General features: G+C 44.0%; 2 protein-coding genes across 2 annotated transcripts in view; both read right to left on the bottom strand.

The window, feature by feature from the left end:
* The window catches only part of lrpprc (leucine-rich pentatricopeptide repeat containing), a 49,428-nt gene extending 31,853 nt beyond the window's left edge, over positions 1–17,575 (bottom strand). The window contains exons 1-22 of the mRNA XM_061087011.1: positions 17,376–17,575; positions 16,160–16,362; positions 15,786–15,908; positions 15,528–15,649; positions 15,356–15,414; positions 15,083–15,169; positions 14,872–14,998; positions 14,567–14,711; positions 14,284–14,441; positions 14,041–14,146; positions 13,246–13,353; positions 7,646–7,764; positions 7,476–7,566; positions 6,332–6,401; positions 4,132–4,159; positions 3,585–3,642; positions 2,490–2,596; positions 1,737–1,814; positions 1,487–1,558; positions 1,095–1,208; positions 856–986; positions 448–533 (exon numbers count right to left, since the gene is read on the bottom strand). Coding sequence (XP_060942994.1) covers positions 448–533; positions 856–986; positions 1,095–1,208; positions 1,487–1,558; positions 1,737–1,814; positions 2,490–2,596; positions 3,585–3,642; positions 4,132–4,159; positions 6,332–6,401; positions 7,476–7,566; positions 7,646–7,764; positions 13,246–13,353; positions 14,041–14,146; positions 14,284–14,441; positions 14,567–14,711; positions 14,872–14,998; positions 15,083–15,169; positions 15,356–15,414; positions 15,528–15,649; positions 15,786–15,908; positions 16,160–16,362; positions 17,376–17,557 — 2,374 coding nt within the window. The 5' untranslated portion in view covers positions 17,558–17,575. The remainder of the gene's footprint in view (positions 1–447; positions 534–855; positions 987–1,094; positions 1,209–1,486; positions 1,559–1,736; positions 1,815–2,489; positions 2,597–3,584; positions 3,643–4,131; positions 4,160–6,331; positions 6,402–7,475; positions 7,567–7,645; positions 7,765–13,245; positions 13,354–14,040; positions 14,147–14,283; positions 14,442–14,566; positions 14,712–14,871; positions 14,999–15,082; positions 15,170–15,355; positions 15,415–15,527; positions 15,650–15,785; positions 15,909–16,159; positions 16,363–17,375) is intronic.
* Positions 17,576–18,171: 596 nt separating this feature from the next.
* Positions 18,172–20,690, bottom strand: znhit2 (zinc finger, HIT-type containing 2). Its single transcript, XM_061087400.1, has 2 exons — positions 20,646–20,690; positions 18,172–20,031 (listed from the first exon to the last, which is right to left on the bottom strand). Exon 2 carries the CDS (start codon positions 19,963–19,965, stop codon positions 18,241–18,243), a length of 1,725 nt encoding a protein of 574 aa, XP_060943383.1. The 5' UTR covers positions 19,966–20,031; positions 20,646–20,690; the 3' UTR covers positions 18,172–18,240.
* Positions 20,691–23,610: the final 2,920 nt, after the last annotated feature.

Genomic DNA, 23,610 nt, shown 5'->3' with positions numbered 1-23,610 from the left:
TGACAGTTGGTTTTTACTTTACCAGATTTTTTGATTAATCTACTATCTAATAATTCCAGAAATCTGTCTCTCTGTGTGATACACATCTTATTTCCTTCACTCTTGCCAGGTTTATTGTTAGGAGGCCAAGGAAGTGCAGTGTTGAATATGGTGCAATTTGGAAATCTGATTAAACAGTCGACCAGTGCTCTGCAGCAGAGCGACTGGGACAACAGCGAGTTGATTCTCCAGTTCAAGGTTCTACGTACTGAGACGTGCTTCATCAAACTTTGAATAAACAGGTGAACAGCTCTGAGTTCAACTGCAAGGTCACTTTGACGGTTTCAGAAGGAGAACTGCAACCAGCATCACCACTGGCCGAGCAAACAGCCCGATACCCGCAGGCATGTTTGGCACTGCACCAGTAATAAACAAATATGAACTGGCTGCTGCCTGACAGTAACTTACCCTCCACTCTGTCCACCTTGGAGAGAAGCTTGACCAATGCGATGTATTTACCAGCATCCAGCGAAATGGATGAGTCAATACGACTCCTAAAGACAGAGAGAGAGAGAGAGAGAGAGAGAGGGTGAGAGAGATTAGATTAATGTATTCCACTTACATTAATGCAACTCTTCTATTGTTCATTCTCCTGTTGGAGTTCTGTCTGATGTTGAAAGCAGGTGGTGAGTGAAGAGACAAGCACAAGATAGGGGGGGGGGGTCCTGTGTTATAGCGAGTTAACAGAAGGTCTGGACACTGCATTAATGTCTCCCCTAATACCACTCAAGTTAAACTTTAATGTCCCACTAGTGGTCCCTGCGTCGCCATGTGGGTGCAAAGAGTTTTCATATGCGTGTGTCCTGCTCCACTCACAGTTCCATCTTTAGATTGAGCGCCTCCTCCACGTTTTCGTGGCGGCAGCACAGGTTGATGAGGGTGGCGTAGCTGCCGGCCCCCAGCTCTTCCTCGTGCTGCTGCTTCAGCTCCAGGGCACGCTGCAGGTTCTGATCACACAACAGAGCAGGAACATTGCATTGGTCAACAAGAGGAAGGCGAAACCGCTCGTTTAAAGAGGAGATTTTGTGAGACAGAGCGATCCAAACAAATCCTACCTCCTCGGCACAGAGAGCCTGGATTGTCTGTTTGAGAATCAAGCCCAACGGTTTGTTCTCTGCTTTCAGTTCAGCTAATTTAGCCTCAAGTGCCACAACCTTACCCTCGATTCCCTGAAGGAGACAGAGAGGTGCACATGATCCAACACATTCTATTGACTATCATCAAATGGTACATTTCCAGTCTTGATAACACTCAGAGAACTTTACACTACAGTTTTTCTATTCCCACATTCATACAGTGCATCCAAGTGCAGCTCTATCACACATAAAACACACATCATGACCAGCTCTACCTCTGAAACCCCAGCCGCCCCTAAATAACAATACAAGCATCATATAATGTCCCAAAATCAGAAGTAAGTATCTTTTATTTAACCTGTGCTACTTACAGTAAAACGCGGAGCAGCTGACACAGAGCCACTGGACGCTCTGTCTCTGGGGTCCACCAGAGCGATCACATCCTAAAACACACACACACACATACAGAGAGCATAAGCATTAGGAATACACCATCAGTCTGTCATATTAAGGCTTTGGCTGTTGAGTTTCGCTGATTATTTTTCTCCAGTGACTGAACTTAAAGCTGTTCTACGAAACATTTTGAGTATAAATGACAGGGGAGGAGGTGGAGCTTTGTACCTTGACGAGCTCTGGGACTTGATGGGACTCCAGCAGGTTCCTGATACCTTTGAAGATGTTCAGTGAAATCTTTATATTCTGCACAGAAGAGAGAAGAGGAAGAAAATCAGCATCGTGAAAAAGCAACAATCATCGATCAGAACAGCTGGAGCGCAACTTGTCGAACTTTGTGTGGTGAGGTCAAAGGTTGAGATCAGCAGATGAACATTATGAACATAGTGGAAATACTGGAATTTCGGCTACCTGATGATAAGCATTATTAACTACTAGAAAAATCAATTTGTAGAAATCTGAATCAAGGAAATTCAAATGTAGTTTCATTAGGGACTGCTCTGGTTTGAAGGTTCCACGCCGGAGCAGGAAACTGCTTCACTATACTCCAAATGGCCATTTAAGACGTGACCTTTAACCAAAGAGTGTAAAACACGATTTAATCTTCCACAACATGTCTGGATGCCCCGACTCAAACCTCCACTCTTCAGAAATGGAGCAGGAGGAGGGCGCGTGTGTGTGTGTGTGTGTGTGTGTGTGTGTGTGTGTGTGTGTGTGTGTGTGTGTGTGTGTGTGTGTGTGTGTGTGTTGTGAATAATCCACGTCTGATTACACGCGGCAAATCGTCTCAGATCAGAATGTGTAAGCTCCTTTAACGTGGGAAGGTTATGAATGGACTGGATATAAATTTGTGTGCGAGTGGTGTATCTTGTGTTTGTGTGTGTGACTGTTTTCAGTCACCTTTTCAGTGTGTGTTTGTACCTGAGCCTGAAGATGATTTAAATACTTCCGCAGTTTGTCTTCCTGTCCCTGCAACTCCTCCTCTGTCCTGGTGTCGAACAGATTGTACAAGAAGTAGGATGCCCCTTCTGGATGGGACAAAAACACACACACAGAGAAAAAGAGTAGAGAGAGAGGTAGAGTGAGTGAGGAGTTGTCTTGGGAATACATTTAATTTGCCACTGTGTCAGTCACTGGATCCATTTGTGCATTTATACTATTTTCCTGTAACCTCTGCAGAGTGTGTGTTTGTGTCTCTTTTCTGCTGACAGAGGCTGCTTTCGGCTGGAGTGTGAGTGAATGTGCGACGGCTGGTAGTGACAGGCTCCCCTTACTTCAACTCCCACACACAAACACACACACACACACAGACAGACAATCGCAGATGTCGTCTAAAAGGATGTGACATGGATAACAGTCTCCATCGCTCCCACCAGCACACACCAGTTTCAGCAGTGGGGACGTTCTGTGACACGCATACTGACACAGAGTGACATTCACACTCCACACACACTCACTGGCAGACCAGGGATGCTGTCCTGCACTGACACACACACACACTTTAACTAGTCAGCGCTGTGTCAGCAGCCAGGCTCTATTTCCTCAGACGGAGAGAGCGCAGGTCTTTCACTTCCACACACCGACACACACCTTAACATAAACACACACGGGCTTCATGGCGAGAGCGGGGTCGGTCAGCAGTCTGCTGCTAATGAGACTGAACATAAACACACACACACACACACACACACACACACACACACACACACACACACACACACACACACACACACACACACACACACACACACACACACACACACACACACACACACACACACACACACACACACACACACACACACACACACACACACACAGGATTGCTCTGTCATCTGAATTATAGCAGAAAGGTGTCTTGCAGACTGCAGAGAGTGCAGTCTGCAGGTTTGAATACCGATATGTGACTAATATAGATACACAAAAACACACACCTTCTCTTTATCCCACCCATACAAACACACACTTCTTGCATATGAGAACACTGACAGATATTATGTGTCTGGGTTTGCTTACCAGCAGGCTTGGCGCCTTCCTTGCTGAAGCGCTTGTCTTTGAATAACAGCTCTGTGATCTGGAAAAAAGACAAACAATTTAACCGACAAACAAAGTTCTCAAAGGACTTTCCCACTGTAGTTTGTAGTGGGCTTAGGACAGAATAACATCCCAGACAGGGCTAAGCGAAATGTGTTATTTTGTATTAACTGTGTCTTACGCATTTTTTCCTTTAAATAATTTAAACTACATTTTGTAGAAGCCGGGTTGAGGAAAAAACTGTTCATTCTGAATCCAGATGAATATCCACCCACAATATATCTTTATTTAAACGCTCACTCTGCCATAAGGAGATTTAGATAAAAAGCAGCAGATGGTATTTGTCACATATTGTTTATTCTCCCTAAATGAAAGTCAGTGCGCAGCAGATGGTGTTAGTGTATCCTGGCTATTTTGCTTAAAGGAATAAGCAATCAAAAAAATGTATTCAAGTATAGTCTGTTATACTTTAACGATGAGAAATCCTGTATCTCTTGTAGTGGTGAACGATTGCTTCACAAAGACTTACCTTCGCCATGCTCTCCACATCATCAGACCTGCAGGGGGCAGTAGAGGACAAGACATGAGCACCCAGTGGACTTGCCTCAACAGCAGGTCAACAACAACAACAACACTGGAACATGACAGCATTAATGTGCAATCTGCTCATAAGCGTTATGCTTCTAGGCGGCAAAACATAGACCACGGTTTACATTTCTGAAAGCAAAGCTACAGAAACATGTCCACCACACACTTCCAAAACAGACTCATTCTTCTCATTCATGTTTTTCTCTATTTCTTATACCAATAAAAGCTCCTTGAGAAAACTCAAGGCCTAAAAACTTTATCAGCTCTTTTTTTTTTTTTTTTCTGTAAAAGTTCTCTCACATATAATCAGCTTACGGTTGAAAGCTGTAAAATCCCAATACAGAGAAACCTCTCACACATATTTTAACTCTAAGTGTCAATTGTTCAGATGTAATTTTAATGTCTGAATAAAAGCAACAGGCATTCTTTGGATGTTAATATTTTTTTTTTTTGCATTTTCTCTACAAGGAAATATCAAATAAATTACTATATAATATACGTTTTTAAATATAACAAAAATATTTTTGTGATGAATAAATTCAGATAAAAATTTCTGACAGCAAGTAATAATTTATAATATATCATCGTATATACACGACATAGCAACTGTACTAACATGGTAGTACAATACTATACAGCAAGTATACGCATCAGATTCCTCAGTTTGACACCCTCGATCCCACAGTACAAGAGACAAGTGGGATGGCTTCACAAAAGACACACACACACGCACGCACGCACGCACACACACACACACACACACGTTGGGGCTAAATGATGACAGTGTGTGACATTTCTGGCGTTGTCAGCGAGTTGGAGGAGACGAGGAGAGAGGGGGAGATGAAAGGAAAAGGGAGAAGAAGAAGAAGAGGTCTTTAATGATTAAATTATCCCCTGACCTTGTCTTTGACAGGGGCAGGTCCCGCATTGCAATGACACGGCAATCTCTCTCTTTAACACACACACACAAACGCGCAAGCACACACACAGTTCCCAAGTGACAAGCCCAATTATGACCCTGTCAGGCAACCTAACAGTCAGAGGAGTGTGTGTGTTAATGCAATGAGTGCAAAGCTTACGGAGGAGAGGAAGTGGAAAAACAAATAATGAATAATCTGAAGTAAACCAAACTTGACACAAGAAGATAGATCTGCCAATTTCTGCACAAACAATCTGGAAATCTACATTTTCTGAATTTTTTTACGTGCTTTTTTTGTTGATATTTTTTTTTAAATCAGCATTTGCTGTTACAACAATTTTTCCTTTATAGTATAGATGACCTACAGCAGAATTCTCATCTTAAGAGAACTTAATTCTTAAATTTATTTTATTTATTGCCATCATTTTTTTATTAAAGCTATAAAACTATGTCCCAGGACAAGAAAGTGCATTGCAACTATTTTTTATTTAATAAAAAAATAAAATACAACCCATTCGCTTTCTTCCATCTGTAATGTTGGTTCAACTTTTAACATCCAAAGCTACGATAGGGAATTCATGGACCGACTGAAAAGTTCAAAGTTAAACAAAATGGAGCATGTTTTTTGTTTTCAAGTGGAAGAAATCCTTCGGTCCCTGCAGACGGGTCAGCACTTTTCTCTTTGACTCACCTCCAGCTTCGCTCAGGGTCCAAAATGTTTTTGTGTGGACGTGTGGTGTTAAACTGTAAATATTCATAAACACCCATTTCAACAAAAGCCCACAGGTCCGACCGTGGTCCTTAGGCAAACTCTGTGTGAGTGTGTGTGTGTGTGTGTGTGTGTGTGTGTGGGGGGGGGGGTCTGGGTATAAGGGGCAGTGGTGGGCATCTGCTAATTTACATATCTCCCACGGTGCTTTGGGGCGAGAGCTAAGGGATGTAGGCCTCCATATGCATGAGGCACCCGTGTGTGTGTGTGTGTGTGTGTAAGTCTGCCAGTGTGTGTGATGCAGTGTTTTCCCCACAGCTGCCCATACACATCCACACTGTAGATGGTGTGATATGCTGCACATGTCATATTCAAAGCATATGCGGCGGTGACCTCCAATAGTGCTACAGGCCTCCCTAAAAACGCCAGTCAGGAGCTATGAGGCAAAATATGGAGAAATATGGAATATCAAATGATGGAGAACACGAGCAGACTACGGGCTAATTGACTCACTTTCTGAAGCCCAGGATGAGGCTGTTGCGGAAACTGTTATGGTCCGTCGGGGGGAAGGAGGGATCCGACACTGAAATGAAGACGGACAGAAAAACGTTTACAGGCAAAGAAAGAGAAAAAGCCTGAAACAACTTGTCTTCTTGTGGCCTGAGCAATGTGGTTTATGATGAGATTATATGCAGTGTTTCCCATTAACCGATGATTTTACTTCTATCTAGTGAATTATCAGCAACATCCAGCACTAGACTATATTAACACATTCACCTCTGGGTACTTTCCAGTTTAATATAAGGCATCTATTGTTGGCCACTGTATAACTCAACAAGAAAAATCCTTGATCAAAAAAGTAGTTTTACAGTTTCTGATTCACCAGTCAGTTTCAACTGCAAAGTCCAAGAAATATAAAGTTCAGAAGATTTCCAGGGCTGCACACAATTTTCATTATTTTTTATGTATGATATGAGGGGCCCTGGCCGGAAACTAATTGTGAAAGAATTCAAGTTCTATTGTCCAAGGACACGACTTTAAATTACTTGTTCGAGAAAAAGTCTGAAAAGCCAAACGCGTTCAATTTAAAATTATTTATAACCGAAGCGAAGCTGTGAATTCTTTCAATTTATGAAGCTGAAAGCAGCGAAGGTCTGGAATTTCCTGGCTTGATAAACATTTCGAAGGAAGCTTTCTGTGTTTCTGGTGATACTGTAATGTCAAGGAGAAGAAATCCATAAGGGACACTGAAATACATAGAGACGAAGGAGACCAATGTATGTGGAAACCAAAGCTGGATGTTTGAGACTAAAACGAGATGAAAGACAGAAAACAAGAAGAATCATCCATTATTAACGATACTTCTTGATCCCATCACTCTGCCGGTTCAGGCACATCTCGTTTCTCGCTCTTTACATATTCACACAGACTAATCTCTTAAAAGGCCTGATGAGCACAGACGGGTGAGAGGGGAAATGTACCAAGGAAAGCTGAAAATTCTTCTGTGTGCGTTGACGCTGGACCAATTAGCCCGCAGGCATAGCAGTGATTTTTATAATGATGGGAGCTTGAGATGCAGTGGTGTGTGTGTGTGTGTGTGTGCGAGTCTGTATGTGTGTGTGAGTGTGTGTGAGTCTGTATGTGTGTGTGTGCTTACATTTGGTGTAGAGTTTTGCCAAGTCGCTCGCTGCCAAGGAGCGGACCTCTAAAGACACAAAGTTGTCAGAGTCCAGAGAGATGCCAGCTTCCTAAATGGAATAAATAAAAATCACTGTAATGATAAATAAATAAATTTTTAAAAAATCACATTACATTCAATCACATTACCGTGATGGCCTGTCGAGCGGCCTCTGTGCTGGGGAAGGCAGGGAGGATGTAGATGGACAAAGTCTCAGAGTCCGGGGTCACGCCCAGTTCCTTCATGCCCCTCATCACCTCCATTACACCTGCAACACACACACAAAGTCATTAATATCATCTTTCAGGGTCTCTGCAATTTTTAAAAAAGTTACATTTAGGACTTTAAGACCCGAATGAATTAAGTTAAAGACCTTTGACACATGAGGGAATATCAAGAGTCCCAGAATTACTTGCAGCTCCTTTTTTATGACCTTAATTGAATCATAGAATAAAACATTGGTTTTCTCTGACTTATCAAATAAATGTTTGGTCCCGCAAATAAGAATATTTTTGAACTGAATAAACAGTCGTGTATGAGATTAGTTTCCTACAGTTTATAAAAACAGACCTTGTTGTTTTGGCAGCACTTTGCTCCATTCACTTTCATGCACAGGCCTGGAGCTGTGAACCCACGGCTAAAATATGGCTCTGAGAAATGAGCTGGCACATACTTTCTGTCACTCCTGCAGTTCAAACACACACACACACACACACAAAATGCTAATGGACACCCCTCTCTCTACCTTGGACTGCTGGATACATGCACATAAACACGCACTGGGCCTGAAGTGGACTCTTGCACCATCACCCTGCACTCTAGCAGAGCCCCGAGGTCCTGCCCCAGGGAAGGGGGCCAAAACAGCCACATGCATATGGAACAGTCGCTTACACACACTCAAAATGCCCGCAAGTCTGTGTGTGTGTGTGTGTGTGTGTATATATTTGGGAGTGTGGGCACATATGGAGAAGGCACTGCAGCACTTTGCATATGTCTGGGAGCGTCCCCACAAAGGACATGGACCTAAATGAGTGCATGCACGCATCCGTGGACGTGCGTTCACTCTTACCGTGTGTTGCTATGCGGGTTTAGGACCAAAATATCAATTCATCTCAATGTTATATAAGACTGCATCCAAGGTACCAATACACCTTGCTCCAATGTGGACTTCAGTAAACTCCCATAAAGTGCCTCCTTGAGTTCACACACCACCAGGAGCTGTGTGTGTATTTGCTTTCCATGCAGGTTCTGAAACACACATGCACGCACACATATATACAGCTCTGTGTTTCTGCGTCCTCCTGGGACGTATGTGTTCACCTGGCAGTCTCTCTCTTCTGCTGAATAAAAGATGAGGCCGAGGCTTTTATATGCCATTAAAACTTGCGGCTGGAGGTGGGGGGGTGCATTATGCCAGGTAGGGCTACCTGAACCACTTCATCCATCTATCCATATCACTCTATCATCTGCCCCTCTCACTATCCATCTACCCTGCTTTCAAGAAAGAGTCAACAGGCGATTTTCCTCTTTCTTCTCAATGGAGGATCCATCCAGTCTGCGGTCCATTCTAACCCCTAATCGCTTTCATCCTGGCCGTTTTTTATGAAAGAAGAGAGGGAGCACCTGCTTTCCTCCTGAATAATCCATAATCAATTTCACGGTGAGTCAGACAGACAGAAAACAAGTGAATGGAGAGCTGGACGTATAAATGCATACGCCGGCGCTTTCCGGCCGCAGCACGTCAGCTTTCCTGATAATCAGCACTTTTCTGTTGTCCAACAAGCATGTTTGTGTGTTTGTGTGTTTGTGCAAGTCAAGTCTGCGAACAAGAGCTTTTAACCCTTTCAACCCCAGAGTGCTTTTCTCAGTCGTCTACTCCCTTTATTTACAGGCCTGTGGCAAACGTTGCAACATGACTTGGGTAAGCAGTTATAAATCAGGCTACTGAGTAAGTCTGTGTGCCTGTGAGTGGTAGTGATTTACATCAGCCACTTTCATGTCTGTGTAGACCACTCCTTAATGCAGATCAGCCTGACCCATACTGCTTCCTGACGAATAAACAAACCAATTAACAAACAAATGGACAGGGTTGAAAACGTAACTTGAAAAGGGGAAATAAGATTCCTGGATCCAACCATTTACACCAATCAACTGCAAAATTAAATGGTTTCTCCCTTTATGGGTCAAAACAAATGTTGTCTGTTGACAGACAAACTAACAGACAACCGCAAATGAAAACATAACCTTTTTGGCAGAGGTTAATATTATGTAGTGTCATTTGCACACTTCTCATTCTGAGCCTTCTCTCCATATTCGTTACATGCCAGCAACTCTTGCATTTTCTTACTTCTCCCTGTCTGATCCATTTAAATAAAGATTGGAGACAGAGGAGAACTGAGAAGAGTGGAGGCCTCTCCAGGTTGGTCAGCATTAAGTCTGACATACCATCCGGGCAAGAAAGTATCAAAGTAGTGAGTTAAGCATGGCAGTGGTCACAAGATATCATCATCAGACTCATGTCTTCAGGTTAACTGTCACACACGAGAAGTGAGGACGGAGGAAAGAGAGGAAAAGAGGAGTGGAGTGAGCCGGCCGCTGTCATCTCCCACCATCCTTGGACATGAGTACCTGTCACTTCTCCTTCTCTTTCTCCCCCGACACCATCCTTCTCTCCATCGCTCCGTGTCGCCGACTCTCTGAAGGTAGAGTTTGCCTGCTGTGAGGCGATGGCGAGTTGTTTTAAAACAAAGCGAGGGCAAGAAAATGTCCATTTTATGAGGCAAGAAATGCTGTGATGCCATCCTCACTCTTTTTATTTTTTCATCTTGGCAAATCTGAATTAGCAGGTTTGAATGTTTAAACGGGGCAAAACCTGCTCAAAAAGGGCATTTGACTCCTTTCCCCATTGTCACAAGAGGTGTTTATTTCCCCTGGTGAAAAGGCTTTAGACAGAGAGGGACGCATTAAAGACAAAGTGAAACGGATCAAATTAAATAAATATGGTGAGGAGCAAAGAAGGAAAGCAGAGTCGACAAGGAGGCCTTTACATCTCTCATCACCTAACACACGAGCCTAAAAACACTCCCTTCCTATGAGAGTCTCCCTTCCCTTTCTGTCTTGCGCCGCCATGTCAGAAGGGATAAGAACGTGTTACATCGCGAGAGCTGACAAGCGGCGACTTGCTGGCGGCAGGTGGGAAGTTTGGCCCAGCATATGCTTCTGCTAAACCCGCCAAATCCACACCTCATCAAAATGCAAGGGGAGTTTTTTTTTCTTTTCATCCCTCCCTCCCCAATACCTCTCCTCCAATTCCAAGGCTCTGGCCTCTCTGCCCGCTAGTGACACCTGTGGACAAAAAGTGACACGGCGCTTAATATTTCATGGGCAGTGCACAGTGGGGCGCGTAATCCAAAGTGAATTCCCTCAGAGCGCTTGCATTTACATGAAATCAAGTCACTCTGCATCAGTCACATCACCTGCACTGCCCCCGACCTCCACACACACACACACACACACACACACACACACACACACACACACACACACACACACACACACACACACACACACACACACACACACACACACACACACACACACACACACACACACACACACACACACACACACACACACACACACACACACACACACACACACACACACACACACACACACCTCCAGCAGCCAATGAGTATAGAAAGCAGGAAGGAGAAGGAGAAAAAGAGGCTGCATCATTCATGAGGGTTAAGGCTAACGCCATCGGAAGCGAGTGTGTAAACGAAAGAGAAGTTTCTCCACTTTCCTGCCTTCCGTTCTTTCCCCCCCCCCACACACACACACACTGGGATAACTAAATGGAATCCATCTAATGTGTTTCTGTGGCTTTGAGACGAAGGAATTTAAAGTCTGGGTGTGGGTCTCGGCGCTTGTGTGGTTGTGAAAGTTTAAACTCATGTCTCATCGTCTTCTTCATGACAGGCACTGAGGCGTCTCACTATTCAAACGGAGAATCTGTCTCAACCGCACAGAGAAGTCAATCTGCAGCGTCGCCACACTCGTCTCACCAGCTCCCCCCCTGCCAGCTCAAATGCTGTCAATTAGCTGACAGGAGGAAAATACATCATTTATTAATCTCTCTGAAAAACCCCAAAGAGAGAGTCGGAGCTCGGAATAAATAAAGCACTTAAAAGCCCAGACGCTGCTGAAGACATTTGACAGGGTACATTCGCTAATGAGTTGTGAATTCTGACAAGTCTCCGAATGCAGACCGTCGGCCACCGACACGATTTCTACCACAAGCACGTCACTTACAAAATTTCCCCAAAAAAAATAACCATTTGCTTTAGCAGAGATGAAAAGTGGGAACAAAAGTATTCCCCTTAACTTCACCTCCTGGGACATTAAAATGTTCTTAAGTGGCAGATGAAGAAAATCCACAAAACGCTCTGAAGAAAGTAAAAAGCTCAATGTCAATATAAGAAACAAGACAATTTAATTTATTGTTTTAGTAATTTGGCCCGAGGTTAAATTTTATACAAGGTAGTTGAAAACCGTCAGGAGCTAATATAGTAACTTATCCATACATGTGACACGCTGCTTACCCAGATTCCCAAGTCTGACAGGAACAGCTGGACACAAACATGGGAGTAGTTTAAAAGGGTTTAACACAGACAAGTTGCATGTTGGGAAATTAATATTGAGGACAGATCCTTATTGGAAAAAGGAGAACTGGAGTGAGGGACAGTAGAAGACGTGGACTAAAACAAGATTTCGTTTGATAAAAAAAAGATTTGAAGTAAGCTACTGGAGCAAGATGACCTCGGACCCCTCAGCCTCCGGCATGTATGTGCTCTAATGTATGTGTCTATGTGGAGAGCCCCCCCCAGTCGTCCTAACGAGAAGGATAAGCTGCCCCCGCGACACGGGCAAAGGTCACCACATCAACCATCCATACATGATGTGCACCACTTTCTTATTTCACCAGCTTCTGCAAAGTTGGTACACTGGCGGCTTTTGGGGACATTTACTATTTAAAATTCCATGGATGGCAGTGGTGCATTATTGACAATTCATTTCTTCTGAGTAGAAGAAGTTGCTGTCATCATTTCATTTAAAGGTGACAAGTGTTTGCCGATCATGAGGAGAAATAGGAAATATGACATTCGTGTCTGTGCGTACTTTCTGAAAGTCGGTGTCTTTTTGGTGCAGAGCTCGTGAGTGGCTGATGTTGAGACGTCTTCTAAACCTGGTGATCTATTCCTGGATCTCTCCAGAGAGACTCGGATGTGTGTGTGTATCTCGGAGTGAGTGTGTATGTACGTGTTTGTTTCATCTCTTCCGGCCTCAACTTTCTCACTCGGGGATCAGGCTTCTTTGCCCTCGACTGCCCCCGCTCAGTGAAATCTGTCCCAGCTGGACCACTCTGTGAGACATTAATATTTGAGGGAAACTCTCCTTTAAAAGCCCTTCCTGATACAGAGGACAGAGGAAGTCATGAACCCCTCTGCACAGGAAAAACAACACACGTTCACAAACAGCTAATATCATAACCCCCCCCAAAAAACCTCTCTCCGTGTCAGTCTGGATGCAGCGAGAATTAAAAACAACAGCATCGGTCTCATGTCCTATGCCGTTACAACTCCCAGACATTCAGTGACATGTTCAGGTTATACAATCACAGCATTAAAGCTAAATAATCATATACAAAAATGCAAGATGAAGTCAGTGTTTGTGTGTGTTTCTGTACCAGCTGGGTTGTCCTCCTTCAAAAACTGACTGAGGAGAGGGCAGAAGTAGTGTGACCTTATGGGAAGGCCTTGCTCCTTCAATATCTTCATCAGCTCAAAACACAAACCTGGAAAAAAAACAAAGAGCAAAACACAGATTTATTATAATAAGCACCTAACCATCTGTCAAGAGGTTCATGCATTAATGTTGCACTCAAAATACAGTCTATCCAATGTGGGGGCTGTGTGATGTGACAAAGACCTCATATCCCAATAAAGGGGATTTCAAACTGTTATTTGTTACTCGTATCTTTCCTAAACTATGTAAATTGGGAGCATGTTATCTAGAAGTGGGCAGAATTTCCTATGGCTCTTGCAATGACCAAGTTTGGGATTTGTTTCACTCAACTCTACTTTTGTGGTTCTCATCCATAGACCCTCTTGACATGATTCTCGAGTAGGGGGTTAAAGAGGGTCAATATCTACTAGCTACTATCTTCTGTTCTGATTTACTGTTCTTTATTTGTGTCTCTTTCATACAAATTTCCTGTCTATAAACATATTGGAAGAAAGTGCCATCCAAATGACAAAAAATTTGATTTGTGGCATAATGAAACTGCAACGGAGAATCATGTGAAAAACCAGTTTTCCTTACGTCAAATGAGATACAATTGTTATATCACACAGCCCTGTTAATAAATAGCTATTGGTATTGTTGTGTGTACAGAAATATAGCATTAACAATAAACTTTATAAAAAGAGAAATATCTCTCTTCAACACAAGTGATGAAAGTAAATTAAAGCCTGTGCCGTACCAGTCTTCTTGGCCTCCAGAGCACATTGCAGAGAGAAGGTGAGTGGGGCAGAGTGACGCTTTGTCTCCTGGAGCTCTTCACAGTAACCCGTGAGCTTCTCCAGTGACTGTAGCACACACACAGGGGAATTAAAAATGTACCTAAAGATCTAAATTCATCCTCAACATACATTTCAAGTGTTACAATGAATGCTTAAAGTCAAACACCGAGTTAGGGGGAAGTGAGAGAACTTGTTGTATCTACCGTGTTCATGGTGACACAGTGTCTGAGGAAGAAGTTGCCCAGGTTCGGGGAATCGTTGTTGTAATTATCCGGCTCCAGTGAGGAGAAACTCTTCAGGACGTTAAAAGCTGTGTCTTCCTGGCCCTGCGTGATCAGGCTCAGACACAGATTCATAGCATCTACAATAAAAACAAAAAGGGACATTCTTCTCAGCCTCATAACACTTTTAATACGACTGTTAATACAGCTGATTAGCTAGTTAAATAAAAAGGTGCTGGAGAAAACATGACGTGTGCATGAGTACCTGGCACATAACCCCTCTCGTGCCTCATGCGCTCAACCATGTCTGGGATGAGATGCTGGTGTCCGGACTTGGCCAAAGTGAAGATGATCTGCATGATGTCCCGGTCCATCAGACTGCAGTCGGCACTCTCTGCTTCCTCCATGGTCTGATACAGACAGACAAGAGTGGGAGGAGTGTTTGAGAGGCAGAGGAATAGAAAAGGGAGGAGAGGAAAAATAAAACACAGAGAGGAAGTTCAATCATCACATTTAAACACACACAAAATGACAAAATGTTCATCAGCACTGTTTTGAAACCACACACACCTTTTTCAGACTTTCCAGGTCTCCCTTTTCGGCGTAGGTGTTAAGCAGTGATAAATAAGTGTCAGGTCCTGGTTCAATTCCCGCTCCGCGCATCACAGGCAGGATGTTCTTAGCACTCTCGAGGTCACTGCACATAAAAAGATGACAGCTTGTTAAAATCGAATTACTCCAACACTTATTATGTCCCATTAAATATTATAGTGACACTCACCCTGCACGAGCGTGGCCGGTCACCAGAGAGTTGAAAACCGCCTCGGTGATCGGCAAATCTTTGGTCTTCATGAAACCCAATATGGTGCTGAGGAGGCAGAGAAGACATAGGGAATGAGGAAAAGACAGGAAAGTCAAAATATAAGATCTTCTGCTTACAAAGACTAAAATATAAAGTTAATATACTGTATTTTACAAAATACAATCATATCAAATGTTAAGCTCTACAAACTGTGTCCCATCAGAACATGAACTCTGTTGGCTGGTTGCTCACCTGGCTCCCTCGATATCCCCATTATGGCAATAGGCTGCTATGAGTCTCTGGTAGGTAACCTAGGAAACAAACAGAACGACCAGAATCAACACCTTGGGATTGTATTGGGATGCAGACCCTAAAAAGATTTTGATCAATTGTGCTTGTTTTTCTTCCAGCTTGCAGCACTTACTCTGTTGGGCTGGACATTAGCTGCTTCCATCTTGGCCAGGAAGTCCGTGGGAGAGAACTTGAACTCATTCTGCAGGTAAACCTTCAGCAGGGCGTTGTAGTGACTGACATCAAACTGTGCACCTGGGGAGGAGAAGGCAAACATCTGTCAACCCAGTCACAGTCGACTACGATGAGCCAAAGACTTCTACTCTCATAACCATGATTAAATACTTGATGAAATGACGATTAAGTTATTTCCATTAGTGCTGTCACTTACCCAACTCATGCAGCTTCTCCCACACCCGGTGTGCCAGCACGGTGCGTTCCTCCAGAGGAACCTCCGGCAGCAGCGAGCCACAGCTACGCAGCAGCAACAAGGCCTGGTTCCCACTGGGATAACCTTCAAACCGACAGGAACAGAGGATGAGGATGGATGGAGAGAGAGAGAGAACGACAGGACTGTGTATTCCTGATATCACACAGCTAGCTACACTTTCTGGGATAATCAGTATAGTTTGGTTCGTTTCTCACAATATTCTAATGTCCATCAGCACCTACTGAGCTGGGTTATCAGTAGTTTGATGAATAATAATGGTCTACCCCTTCATCTGACTTCCATGTGTCCACCTGTCGGTTGCTCGGCCTGCCTACCTGCCCTGCAGATGTCATGGAAGATGCGGAGCAGCAGCGTCTTGGTGATGCGGCCGGTCCTCCTCACAGAGCTGTCGAGCTTGGCCAGAGCCCAGTCGAACTGCTGCGCCTGCTTGGACCGCACCGACACACTGGCTTCGTCCTTTCTGTCTGGAGCCACGGAATAACCACGCAGACAGCCCGCCGAATACGGCCACACGTGACTGCAGAGGGGATTCACACAGTGATACAGTGAAGGAGGGAGTTTTAGAGCAGAGAGGGATGTTTGTGTGTGTGAGGGGGAGGAGAACAGATTGAGCAGTTTATTAGGTACAAGAAGCTCAAACTAATGCAGCCTAATACAACAGCCCTGTCATAACTCCTTTATCATGAAGGTTAATATGTTTAGTTTGTGTTTTAAGTGCTGATGCAACAGATGAACAGGCCTGATTTTTGTCATCACAGCCCACAGGGTTTTAACTTCAAACACTGAGGTTTTGTCAGCTTCCACACAAACTGAGTATTATGGCTTCATGTAGTACGAATTTATTGTGACCCTGGTGTATAAGGATGCATTCATTTCAGCTGTATTTAACTAATAATAATCCATAAGTGTAGATACACATGGATGCACAGTAGCTTCACCATTTGAAATGCTGCTGCAGGTTTTAGTCAGGAGCTGTGACCTTGAGTTTAAAATGTTCCTAGAGAGAAAAACAACACCAGGACTGAAACCTCTTCATCTTCAATACGCCTGCAATCCTCTACTGACACTTACTGATTTAAATCTGACCCTTAGATTTGATAAGAACATCTTCTGTAGCTGCAGCCTGACAGAATGAATGGCTGCACTTCACTGATGAGCCTCTTGCTAACAGTTAGCATGTCATTTAAACCAAGGGTCGGTGCATAGACATGAGTCTGCCCACTGCTGCACCAATAAACAAGTTAATTGTTTAAGATATGAAGTTTGAAGAATGAGTGGCCACACATACATAACCTCTGATCAGCCCCTTATGTAAAGGATGAGGCCATGTTTATCTCAAGCTAAAGCTAGGCAGTGCTGGTGGGAAACCGAGTCTAACATGATGCTGCAGGTGTCCGAGCAGTGCATGTGGTTCCACAGGTTCTATCCCGGTGAACACGAGTGAAGCTGGACTGTCATTGAGTCTCAATGAGTCTCAATGACAGTCCAGCTTCACATGTGGCTAACAGCAGCTAGCATCCTGCGTGATACCTGATGGGGACCCGGGCCGACCCGGTTCGGCTGAGACCGGAACACGTCGCGGTTTTGGTTCCGGAGAGAGCCCCGCTGTACAGGCGAGTCAGCGGCGGCCCGGTCCGGCTCGTCCCGGCGACGTGGAGCAAGCCCGAAGGCGAGAGTCTGAGGAGCCGGGCTGATCTCAAGAGGGCGGCCATGTTTCCTGGAGCAGCGTGTGGAAGGGCATCCGCACCACGTGACAGCTCACAGGAAGTAGCGCGAGAGCAGCGGATGAGCGCGTGGGTTCCTCGCATCCTGCCTGGAGGTTTGTTGTGTTTTTATTTATTTATTTATTATCAGAAAGAGAAATGCTGAATAGACTTTAAACCGTTCCTGGATCTGCACCGAAATTGTGATCTTACGAAAAATAAATTGTAATTAATTCTATTTCATAATTGTTCATTCAAAAAATATTAGACTTAATTAATCCCAAATGAAATTATTGTGCCAGGTTACAGTAACACAATAAAAAGTAAAGAGAATGAAACATGAGTATATAGTCTAAAGAATATTAGAAAATAAAAGTATAGAGTATTATATTTGATAATAAAAATGTAGTGTTTACAGAATATTATAATTTTTTTTCAGGAAATTTATTGTGTATTTGTTTTGTTTGTGAAACCATAGAAACCATCATTTGTTTTTACAGTGGTGGGGTCATTTTCACTTTTGTTGACAGGTTGAATTAAGGATTGGTGAGGACAGGCCGTATACAGTATATACAGATATATTTATCTAGTAAGAACAGACCAGACATGATGTTTCAGAGGTAGAATTTCACAGTGACAAATTAATTTATTTCATATATTTTCATTACAATACAAAAAAACATTTTCAACAATTAGCTGAGTTCTTTAATCAACTCTCTTTTTCCTCTCTTCTTCCCTTTCTTCAAGTTCTCCTCAACTACAGCCTTTGATTTCTCCAGGCTGCTCCGTGCGCTCTCTCTCTTACTGTGTTCATTCCATGACTCGACAGCCAGTCTTTGGATCTGGGCTGCATTGTCCAACACCCAGGCTTGAAAGAATTCACACTTCTTGCTTGCCAGGAAGTACTTCTGCCTCCTTGCCCCTTCTTCTCCCTCTTTAGAGAGAGACGTTCTGGCCTGGGAGAGAACTGAGCGAAGCTGACTCAAAGCTGACAGACAGTATCCTGTAGCATCTTTTCTGTCTCTACCCGTCATGATGTGAGCCACAGCTTCCACCGCCCTGGTCGGGGCCAGTGGATCCTCCTTGTCCAGGTACCCTCCACCCAGAATTAGAGTTTCTCCACATCCTAAGGCCTCTAGGAGAGAGTTGAACACCCTGTTAGAGTTCAGGGCCTCGGACAGAGTCAGGATCATGTCACAAAACTCAAACATCAGTGAGTCAGTGTCACCGTTTAGGAAGCACAGACTGAAAGTGTAGCCATAAAGTGCATTCGCCAAACCATAGCAAACCAGGGGGGATGGATTTGCACATAAAGAGCTCAACTTTGGAATCTTTGCGGAAACTGGAGGCACAGTGGGACCTGTTGAACTTCCCTTGTTCTTGCTTGTATTCGTCTCTTTAATCTTTTTCACCTTTGTAGCCTTTTTGCCCTGTTTGTGAGCCACTTCATGCGACTCCTTGACTTCATTGCAAACATCCTGTTCCTCCACAGTTGCTGAATCTTCGCTTTCCAATTCGCTCACTTCCCCCACCAGTGCCATCCCTGCTCCGTCATGCTCCTCCCACCATGGTCTCCACAGGGGAACGAGCTTGCTAAGAGCTCCAGACTTCATCATGTCCATGAACAGGTCTTTCTCTTTGCCGTTGAGAATTTCCCACAGCTCCTCTTCTGAGAGTTTGTCCAAATCCATCCCAGAGAGTCGTTCCGCCAGGTCCAGCTCCCCTCCTGCACTTTCAGCATCTTCATCCAAGTCTCCAGGAAGCAGCTCTCCATCTCCAATCTCTGAAAGTGTTCTCAAAATAGCCTCAATCTCGCTGGCACTCCCCTCTCCAGACTGTTGGAGCTCTGCTAACCTGGACAAGAGCTCCACAACCTGTACTTTCTCCGCTGCCACTTCTTCCCCTTCATCAACGTCATCTGACACGATACCGGCTTCTTTTAACAAACCCTCCATCCCCCCATCGGTTCTTTCTGCCTTTTGTCTGAGGCCCACAAGAATCTCCTGCATTTTCTTTCTCTGCTCGCCTTCTGTTTTCCCCATATCCTTCAGTTCCTTGAGCACAGACTCCTTGTAAAATGCTTCAGAGCAGAAAGAGTGATCGGGGCTCTGGTAGCAAGCCAGGCCACAATAACGCAGGTTACACCGAGGACAGGTGTAGCAAGAGGGTTTACATTTACACATCATGCAGATAGCATTCATCCCAGCGTAACTCCCATCCTCTGTAGACTCCTCTCCCTCTGCCTTGGCCGGAACAAGAAACTCCTCTGGTCCAGAGTCAGCTCCTCTGGCCGGGAGCAGAATCCCATCTCTGGCTACGCCCTCGGGCTCCAAGTCAGTCCAGTCCTCCTTCGGGCCGATGTCCGTCAGGAGACTTCTGACAGACGGAGGAAGTCTCCGTCTTATTATAGGATTCATTGGTGGTTGAATAGGGCCAAAGAAGGATGGTGGAGCAAAGGAAGAGAACGGTCTGAAGCAGGTCACCTAAGAGGCAAACAAATAAAAAAAGTTAGTACAATGTGTGGAACACTAACTTAGGATATTGACATTGAAGATAACACTGAAGTCAGCTTCTGATTTGGTGTTTCAGGGGGAAATGGCAACACAGAGGAACAGATTCTCCATTTATTAACATTTTATCAACAGTTTTACACTGTTTTAAACTTTCTGTCAGAATTGTGAAACCTTTCTTTTAATCTGTAAGTGTGTTGATGTATTGTTTAAAAAACCATTCCATCCTATTTGTCAACAATAGTTGTATTTTTATTACAATACACTTATAAATCTACTTTATTTAATCTTCAACTGTATTTTGGACTTAATACTCTGTGTTTATCTATTCTGTATTTTATTCTACTTTATATTGTTCTGTAATCTTGGAACAAGCTGGCAAAAGAATTTCCTGCAGGATAAATAGTCTTGTTTTATCAGGTTGAGATGCTAACGTGCTAACACAACGCGTTAAAGTTCAAATTTAAGCCGATTTAAAACCAAGTTCAGGTTCGTAAGAAGGTTTAAAACGCATCGTTCAAAGTGGTCGATACAACCACGTGTCTTCGTTGTTACTGTAAAATCTGAAACTAATGAGAAAAACTCACTTGGTCAACAGCAGCAACGTCTCATGTCCGCCGTCACAAACAAGGTCGCCTGCTGATGACGTGACACTGACTTCTTCTTCTTCTTCTTCTTCTTCTTCTTCTGTGATAAATTTCCTGCAGCTCACATCCACGTTCTCAAACTACTGCCACCTTCAGGTTTTATTTGTCCTCTTGACTTCCATTCATTTTTAAACCGTTTTTTTCTCCAGTTCAGACTAAAAACTACATGGAAATTACCTCCACGTTAAAATGTACTTTTATTTCCTGTAACATGTGTCACCATTTCCTCCAATATTGATGAAACCAACTCCTTTGTTTGAGGGATTATTTTGCAAATGGGTCTTCTCTCTTATTACCTTGGAAACCCGACAGTGCTTTGGACCTATAAGGGAATTAGGCATTTTTCCATTGCCACAGAATCATTCAAATTATATAATATTTGCAATTATGCATGTGACAACTCATTTATATAATAGTCCCTGGCAGTAGCCATGGCTACCTGCATGCATATGTGTAACAATAACTATCAAATAAACTTGTTCATACTCACATTGTCTTACATCTTGTAAAATTGAAAAGGAGCAAACCAAGATAAATTAATACAACTCATCTGATCAGTATGAACCCTGTTTTGGCATGTGCTTTTTCCCGTTTTCTTTTCCATACAGGTTTATTGCTCATTTCTTTAATGTTTGTTTTTGTTATTTTATCCATTGATTTGTCTGGAAACCTGAAACAGCTTAAAGCTTCACTGGCCAATAAACTGAAAATGTTCTCAGTGTGAACAGCTGATCAGCTGATTTAACAAACTGTCATATTTTTATGAGGCTCCACCCACAAAACCCAATGGTTTGTTTACTCCAAATAAAGATTCCCAATCAGAGGTTATCTGTAGGTTTCCCTGGAAACTAAATAATTAAAAGCTACGAAGACTCAAGCTTCTTTATTTAAAGAGCAGCAGCCAGTCAGATTGGAATGACTCATCACAAGCATTTATGCATGTGACTACATTACTGTCCCTCCATCTAACTCTCTGTCAGTCTGTGTGTGCAAAATGCACGTCTGTCTATGTGAGTGTCTTCCTGGCTGTGCTGTGTCTACATCTCCCATGGGGCTGTTTGCTATGAGGTGATTGTCTCCTGCAGGGGGTCAAGCATGGTAAAGGTCATGCAGGTGGGGAGTTGTCAGATGGCCGTCCACCCCTCACTGGGCCGAGGGGCTCCCGTGCCGCCTGTCGGAGCCTGTGGGGAAAGGGGGGGGGGTCCAAGGTCGGCGTGTGCCATGCTGTCTTGGCCCCGCCCCTGGCTGCCGTGCCAGTCCTGGGTGGGCTGCTGCCTCCTCTTGTCATTTTTATTTCTCCCTGGCATGTCCTGTGACACGTCAGTAGCCCCAACACTAAATCCACCAGCTACTGACTGTTGGACTGATGACGTGTCCTCACACAGGATCTCATCCAGGTTAGGAAGCCTTGGAAAAGCTTCTTGTCCCCTTGGCATGAGTCGAGGTACAGGTTTGGCATTTGGCAAAGACACACACACACATGCACACACACACACACACACACAGACATGTTTGTACTTCTATCTTAGTGAAGACACTCATTGACATAATACATTCCCTAGCCCCTTATGCCTAACCCTCACCCTCAAATAGCCCTTTAAAAATGTGAGGACCAGTAAAAATGTCCACACTTTCCAAAAATGTCCTCGAACTGAAGGTTCTATGCTTAAAATGGTCCTCACAAAGATATACGTGCAGGAACACACACACACACACAGACATTCTGCTGTCTGCCACCAGCTGGTAGGTGAACTGGCTCTGCCTTTTGGGCATGTCCAACCCTGGCATGTCTGGAGCTGTCTGCGTTACAGCAGGAGGGTGTAGCGTGTAGTGTGTGTGTGTGTGTGTGTGTGTGTGTGTGTGTGCGTGTGTTTGTGTGTGTGTGTCTGAGTGTGTGTTTGTCCACAGTGAGAGAGAGAGTAGACCTATGTTGATGTAGACTGTTCTGTCACCTGTCAGCTCAAAAGAATCTGGCATTATAGGCCCCAAAAGGGAGACTGAGCGTGTGTGTGTGTGTGTGTGTGTGTGTATGTAATCATAACCATAATGATGAGATTATTAGAATGCCTATGAAGCAAAATGGCTCAGAACAGAATGAAATAACGATTGTGGGTTGAGGACCAGCGTCTGTGAGTGAGTCAGTGTTAGTGACTGTGTGTTGTGTTGTGTTGGACAGAGAAACACACAAAGCTCTTAACTTAAACCTGACATAGCAACAACGTCTTCCTCGACTTCTCCTCCGCCTCTCATCTTTCCCCCCATATACCTTTTTTATGAATGAACCCAAGAATATAGGCTCATCTCCTCCAACATGAAAGCATCAATGTACTGCTTCAATAATTCATCTCCAGGATCTATTATTTACTTTTTATATTCACCTCCTCACAGGAAGGCTTTGCCTCTCCCTCATAAACCTCCTCTTCCTCTTCCTCCTCCTCCTCCTCCCTTTTCCTTCCCCCAGTCTTCCTTTAATTGACAACCTTTGCCAGGTCACTCAATTCATATAAACAAATCCCTGTTTCCTGTGCTGCTCCTTGATCCGCTTCGACAAGTAGCCTCTCCCTCTGAGTGTGTTCATGTGTGTGTGTGCCGGGTGCAGTGCAGCGTGTGATGTGCTAAAACACAGGTAGATGGAGCGCTACCCTCTCAGTGACCTAAAGCGGCTGTTGACAGCAGTGACAGTGGAAACGAGGAGAAAGACGGAAAAAGAAACCTGGCAGCGCTCGACAAGTCAACTTTCTCCCTCTGTCTCTGTGTTTCTGGACAGAAGTAGAGGGCGCCATGTGTCACAGCAGCCGACACCAGTATTTACTGATTTTTTACACCACTGATTTCATGATCTGTTATTTTCGCAACCCAGACTTTAGGCTTACTCTCACACTTCTCTTTTTCAATCTCCCAATGC

The sequence above is a fragment of the Limanda limanda genome, chromosome 15 (genome assembly GCF_963576545.1).
Source record: "Limanda limanda chromosome 15, fLimLim1.1, whole genome shotgun sequence".
Classification (NCBI taxonomy): Eukaryota; Metazoa; Chordata; class Actinopteri; order Pleuronectiformes; family Pleuronectidae; genus Limanda; species Limanda limanda.
The sequence above is the reverse complement of the archived record's forward strand: the minus strand, read 5'-3'. Positions and strand labels throughout refer to the sequence as shown.

What these genes read in the sequence shown, in the direction of transcription:
- znhit2 (XM_061087400.1), bottom strand. Translation starts at nt 19,965, where the DNA reads ATGAATCCTATAATAAGACGGAGACTTCCTCCGTCTGTCAGAAGTCTC.